The sequence below is a fragment of the Parasteatoda tepidariorum genome, chromosome 1, assembly GCF_043381705.1.
Source record: "Parasteatoda tepidariorum isolate YZ-2023 chromosome 1, CAS_Ptep_4.0, whole genome shotgun sequence".
NCBI classification, from domain to species: domain Eukaryota; kingdom Metazoa; phylum Arthropoda; class Arachnida; order Araneae; family Theridiidae; genus Parasteatoda; species Parasteatoda tepidariorum.
In genome coordinates this window covers 14,236,543-14,243,412 of record NC_092204.1, presented here as the reverse complement: position 1 = coordinate 14,243,412, position 6,870 = coordinate 14,236,543, and the positions used below count along the sequence as shown (strand labels likewise).

The window sequence follows — 6,870 nt, the reverse complement described above, 5'->3', positions numbered from 1 at the left end:
TATATATATATATATATATATATATATATATACACACACCATAAGATACTGAACTGATAATTATATATATACGATGAATTATATATTAATATAAGATATTGTACAAATATATTCAACTGAATGAAAAGTGTAATGGCTAACCTGAAATCAGCATCCCTAATTGCACTTGTCCATAATATTTGCGCTTATTCTTCAGAACATAGACATTTAGACTCCTGTCAAAACTTAAATATGACAAATTCGGCAAAATTTCAGTCAGGTTCAGAGTTTTCCCAGGGAGAGGACACTTGATCTCTAACAACGTCAATTGAGAGCCATTCATTGTAAAACCATCTGGACTAAATCCTATCCAAGCAACTTGTGGATGCACAATTAACCCTATCTTTACAACTGTTTTTTTTTTTTGCTGCCAATTCATATGCAGCAACAGCAGCACTGTCCTGATCCTTACCTGCAACAATAAATCAAGTGATTAGATGGCACATTAATTAAGAAAAAAAAATGTGGCCCTAAAAATGTAACATATTTACCATAGTTCGTAGCTTGATTTCCTTTAAAAGAAGGTGCAAACAGGCTTAACAACTTCCTTTCCCAGTCAGGATTTTTGTTGCTAGTGTAGGTATATAAGTCATAACATATGGAACCGGTTATTCTCCTGGCCCTTTCCTCTTTCCATCTCTTATCTTCTTGTCTCACTGCAGAAACTGCCAGATCCTTTGCTTTTTCATAATCCAATTGAATGAAACATTCAAATAGCCTTTTATCTGCTACATCATCAATTTTCAGTGCAGCAACTTCTTCGTCAGTTATAACTTTGCGGTGAAAAATACTGGAGAGGAGCATTTCCGAGGGGCTTAATGCAGTAGAGGAGGTTGGTTCATTTCTAAAATTAAAGGGTAGAAAACGATATGCAACATTAATATCTATTTTGTAACATAAGGAAAGTAGCCATTCTGATAAGCTATATTTTAATTGCATACAAGATGTTAAAAATAAATCAAACTGACGAGAATGGCAAGATTATGTAATTGGTTATAAGAACATGCTCATTGAGGAAAAAAAAATTCTTTTAAATACGTCAAAATTGAAGTTTTTAAATTTATAGTATGAATATTTTATGAACAATAACTAAAACATTTTGGTTAAAGTATTATCAACCACCTTAGAAAAAGACTTTTTACTAATAAATAATACAGTTGGAAGCAGAATTAAATAAACTAGCAAATGAATAAATATCACTTACTTTATTAAAAGATTACTGGTAGATAAACAGTTTTAAAATCAAAATTGTCTTTTTACTTTTGGAATGTTAAAACATGTTGCACGGAGTAACACAACAGTGGTAAAAAGAAAGTGCTTAAAACTAAATGTCAACAGTTATGCATAGTTAAAGCTTATTGTCTGGCATATTGGCAAAACATTTAAGCAATATTAGAAGGTAGAAATTCTAGTTGTTGAAAGGTGCCCCATGTTGAAATGTACCCCCCTCTCCCCTATACAATAGAATATTGAACATTAATTGAAGAGTAATAAAAAAATGTTGAAGTTACACCATTTTTGGAAATTGTATTTAACCCTGTTTTTATAAAGAAAAAAAAATAATAACAGTTTATAAATTGAAAAGCGACATAAGTGTCCTATTATGTCTTCAATAACATTTACGTTTGAAAACATGCAATTTCCACTGATAAATGAGATATTAGAAGGCAATATTAATAATTAGAGGACATAAACACACACAAAAATAAAAAAAAGTACATACGTTACATAACCATTTCCAACTTGTCGTTTTCTGTAATAACTTTTTCCCAGGATAGAAGTTGGGAAAAGTGAGGCATACTTTAGTCTGATGTTCTCCGCATCCTCCTCGCTAAACACTGTCCGATTTGCCACTCTCTTAACGTGACAATAATCCTGAATGGGTACAGGGTCAAGGCGTGATCTTTTTTGTTGCTTCTGCCTCTTCCAAGAACATTGCAAATCTGTAGAGGACATCTCCTCGAAACATGTCACATCATTTCTACAAAAATAAAGTTTAAAAACATTATTTACTATTGATAGGGAGAATTTCATATCCTGATCTGTGGCAGAATAATCGCCAAGTTTTGTCTACTTAGAAACTAAAAAAAAATAAAAAAATCACAGAATGGGATCAACTCGAAAGGTAAAACTCGCAACTACCCCCCCCCCCCGGGGANTTTTTTTTTTTTTTTTTTAAATTACAAGTAAAATCTGTCATAGTATCGTAATAGTATAATGATAGTAAAGCTAATGAAAATTGTCCCTCTGCCAAAATGGTAAATACAAACAAAGCACATTTTTGAAATAAAACATTAATATAGAATGAAACATAGAAAACATAAAAATAGAACTTCTTATCAATTAAAATAACTTTTAATTGATAAGAAGTTTAAAATATTTCCAACTTGCCTCACTTCTTAAATTTATGATGATTTTACAATACCTCCTAGTTAATATAATATCAATATAATACAGATTTTATATTATGCATTTATACTCGTTACAAAGGTAACTCTGACATGTTTATTTTGTCCATTATGTTAGGTACAGCCAAAATAAGCAGGCATACTTTCGGTAACATGTGCTCACATTTTTATTAGATATAGTTATATCTTTTTATTTAAGCTCATATATTTTGCTTATCAAGCCCTAGAGTAAGAAAAATAAGCAAAAGAATCATTAGATGTGCAAATTGCATTACTTAATCAATGATATATGATCTGAATGATATAACACACTCTTAACATACACTTAATTTAACACTCTTCAGAGAAGTAAAAATTTCTAGCTTCATGCAAAAGCTTTGAAATTTATTTTATTATGATAATTGAATGAAAAATTGGCATTTTGTTTAATAAGTGAAGGGTAAAGGCTTTACCAGGATATTTATATTTTTTCTTAGTTTTATTTCTTAATCAATAAGCTACATTTATGCATTTACATTCCTTCGGTACAACGATAAATCAAACATATATAAGCTCACACGCTTAGCAAAACGATAGGATATATCCCAAATATAAGCTTTAGGTAGCTCACTACAATAATAAAATTTCACAGCAATGCGCATTATATACATACAAAACTTTAAAAAAAGAAACAAACATTAGTTTTTTAATCAATGTAGATTGCATTTAAGGCTTACCTTGAACAATATATCAACAGACCAACGGCATGTTTGCACGTGCCACTGATCCCAGCTACACAAGAACAGGAAAGTTTTTTAACGATTAGATTAGATCTTTACGTAGAGCTGAAGTTTGCATACAAAGTTCGAAAAGCTTTATCTGCGTACCGTTTCTTTCTTTTACACCTGGCTGTGTAAAATGGTCAGCATCCACAAGTCGCTCTGCTTCAACAATTGATCGTGCATTAGGATTTCCTCCCACATATCGAATAATTTCCGCTATTCTACATTTCAGAAACATTTCTAAGCTTTCCAAAAATAGTTGACTCGAAAATCTTAAATTTTTAATTAATTTTAAAAATAGAATGTATTCAGACGTAGATCTTACCTCTATGACTGTCCACACGCTAATGGTGAAAGCATGCAGGGTGTTGCCATAAGTAAAGAATTCGGCCAGACGCCACCTATAATTCATTTCGATCGCGAATATTCTTTTACATATTACTTCCGAAAAGAAAGACGTGATATTCCCATTTGCAAAAAATATTTTAGAGACCCTTATTAGGTGAGTGATGGGCGAATATACAAATGTTCTTCTAAAGAACAAGTTACATCTTTGGTTGATCAGCGCAAAGGCAGTGTTGCAAGCAATAAAATAGATGACACAAATGTTCATCAGACAAAGATGTGTTGAACCTGAAAATATTTATTAATGGAAAAGTGCTCTATTTCCTACTCTGTTGTTAGAAATGCTTCCTGCTTTAACCCAAATAAAATGGTATTTCAGCCCATGAAATGTCAAAAATCACTTAAAAGTATTTTATCTTATTTAAGAGAAAAGAATCTGATACATTCAAGAAATGGAGATGAAATTATACTTCAGTTTAAAGAATTTTTAGATAATGTTGTAAAATGTTCCCTTTCTGATTTCAAAACCTTTGATCATAAAGTGCAAAGGTGGGATAAATTTTTATATCAATATTTTACTGTTGATAAGGAGAAGTATAGTAAGCAGTGGGGTATGGTCAAAATAATTTTAATTTTATCTCACGGCCAAGCCACCGTTGAAAGGGGATTCTGAGTAAACAAAGCTCTAGAAATTGAAAATTTAAAAAAAAGAAGAAAAAAAAACACTTACATTGATCAAAGAATTATTGTAGAAGCTATTATGGGAGCAGGGGATGTACTCAATGTACCCATCACCAAAGATATGAGACAATCTGTTCAATGTGCACGACAAAAATATTTAAACTTTCTAGACTCTCAGCAAAAGGAAAAGATGGAAGAACAGACCCATAATAAAAGAAAACAATTGGTTGATTTCCTCCAAGCTAAAAGAAAATGCTTTGAAGAAGATGTACAAAATATGCGCCAAGTTCAGAACATAGCAGAATGCAGTCGTTATATAGCATTCTAACTGTTATTCCACGCTTTCCCGGCTTCAGGGGCAAATACTGAACAATGCCCAGTCTTCCTTTATATTTTATAAGGGCTTCATCGACTGAGACATCTTTATATGGATTTATATACTTTTGAAAACTTACTCTAATGCCTACCATAAAAGGGTTAAGTTTCTGCATTCCATTATAGTTTTCATGGCTCGCCGACCCTTTTGCTTCCACTGTCGGAGAGATGCTGACACCTCCAAATTTGCAAAAATCTTTTTCTCGACATAGTTGACTTAATGAATACATTCGACATCAGAGGATATTTAGACCAATAGTCTGTCAGTCGAGGAAGTTTATTTATGCTCATTGCGAAAAGACACGCAATGAAGTTCCACAGCTCCTGTTTGTCTGTGATTGGAGGAAAATCCTTTGAATCAGTCTCATCTGTGTCTTCATAAAAGTCTTTGTTATCTAGGCTTATGTCTCTTTAAGAATTTTTCTCTTGTGTAAACTTCGCATATTTGTTTGTGTTAATTCTGATTTGTTCGTGTTAGAAATTTTTTTTGTCTATGTTAGATAAAAATTTTCGTGTTTGCCTCACCCCACAACTCTTTGAAAGTGGTACCAAGAAATTGATGGTAGCCCCAGATTCACCGAAGAAGCTTCTAGAGCTCTAGAAATGAAAGTTAAAGAAGCTGCAGAAAGTGGTAAAAAGGTGATTTGTTCCCTGCTGATCGATAAGATTGCTATTCGACAGCAAATTGAGCGAGACAGAAACAAATTTGTCGGTTACATAGATTATGGAACGAAAATTGATAGTGACAGTTTACCTCAAGCCAAAGAGGGGCTCTAACCTTTATGGTGAACTCCTTAAATGGAAATTGGAAAGTGCCCATCGGGTACTTTCTAATTGACGGCTTAAACTCTAAGGAAAGAGCTAATTTAATTTCGAGAGCATCATTGATAAAACTGGATTTAAGGTAGTTTCAATAACTTTCGAGCCTAAAGGCCAATTTATCAACAGCAAAAAAAATTAGGTGCCTGCTTTGAGGATTCTAAATTTAAGCCTTTTCCCCCCACCCCGTCAGTGGTGAAAACACTTACATTTATTTAGATGCATGTCATATGCTAAAATTAGTTAGGAACACCGTTATCGCTAAAAGGTCAATGTTTGATATAAATGGAGTAATGATTAAATGGAAATACATAGTTAATTTAGAAAAATTGCAATCTGAGAAAGGTTTAGTAGCCGCTACTAAACTCAGGAAAAGACATATAGAATGGGAGCAAGAAAAAATGAAAGTAAAATTAGCAGCCCAAACTTTAAGTAACAGTGTAGCAGAGGCGCCGTTATTTTGTTCTAACGACTTAAATTTACCCCAATTTAAAGATTGCGAAGCTTCTGCAAATTTTATAAAATGTTTTGAAAAATTGTTTGATATTCTTAATAGCAGAAATTTGTTGAGTAAAGGTTTTAAAGCTCCCCTCGAACCAAGCAACAAAAATTTTATGTTTGAATTCTTAAGCTATGCAGAAGAGTACATAAAAGGATTAAAAGTATCTTTTTAAAACCACCATTTTAAAAAGCCGCAGAAATACAGGATTTTTGGTAAATATCCATAACGTTAAATCAATGTACAATGAGTTAATTGAAGATAATAAGAATTTAAATTTTTTAATGACCTACAAATTTTCACAAGAGAAATGTTTTTAGCGCTATTCGCAGCAAGGGCGGAAATAATAAGAGTCCAACAGCCAAACAATTTAAAGCGTCATACATTAGACTCCTATGTCATCATGAAGTCAAGTCAAAGTCCTCATGTCAAGTCAAAATTCTAATTGTTAATCGTTAGATGATACTAGTATTTTAAATGTATGTTCAGCGATAAACAAATATACTAAAACTATAAATATTAAAGGGAACGAAGATGCTGACGTAATTGAAGATGAAAATTTCTGCGATTTAACCAATTTTAAATGCGTAAGCAAATATGTTGATAACGTCGTTAGCTATATAGCTGGTTTTGTTGTCAAGTCCCTCAAGATAAAGTTGAAATGTGCAGATTGTGTGCTAGAATTAACAAAGAATAGTTATGCTTCGCATCTTTTGCGAAGAAGAAATAAAGGATTAATAATTCCCGGTTATGACGCCGTAAGAATTTGCAGAATCGGTGAAAAAAGCTTCCGCCGTGCTCATTCTGAGGGAAAACTACAACATAAAAACTTAATGCAATTATTGTTAAACTATTCGATGTCACAGATTGAATCCAATATATTTTTTAACATGAAACATTCCTTAAATCAAATTCCTTTAGAAAATCATGGAATATGTCTTAT

The 6,870-nt window shown here is 32.3% G+C and overlaps 1 protein-coding gene across 2 annotated transcripts; it reads right to left on the bottom strand.

Moving 5' to 3' along the window:
* Nucleotides 1–258: 258 nt before the first annotated feature.
* On the bottom strand, nucleotides 259–5,927 carry LOC107436450 (uncharacterized). 2 transcript variants are annotated; one of them, XM_043045112.2, is made up of 4 exons: nucleotides 3,164–5,927; nucleotides 1,763–2,020; nucleotides 531–883; nucleotides 259–451 (listed from the first exon to the last, which is right to left on the bottom strand). In XM_043045112.2, the coding sequence occupies exons 2-4, from the start codon at nucleotides 1,993–1,995 to the stop codon at nucleotides 339–341; spliced, it is 699 nt and encodes a 232-aa protein (XP_042901046.1). In that variant the 5' UTR covers nucleotides 1,996–2,020; nucleotides 3,164–5,927; the 3' UTR covers nucleotides 259–338. The 2 variants fall into 2 exon arrangements, with proteins under 2 accessions (XP_042901046.1, XP_071033121.1); XM_071177020.1 differs by lacking the exon at nucleotides 3,164–5,927 and having other exon boundaries at nucleotides 1,763–2,125.
* Between the last annotated feature and the right edge of the window lie 943 nt (nucleotides 5,928–6,870).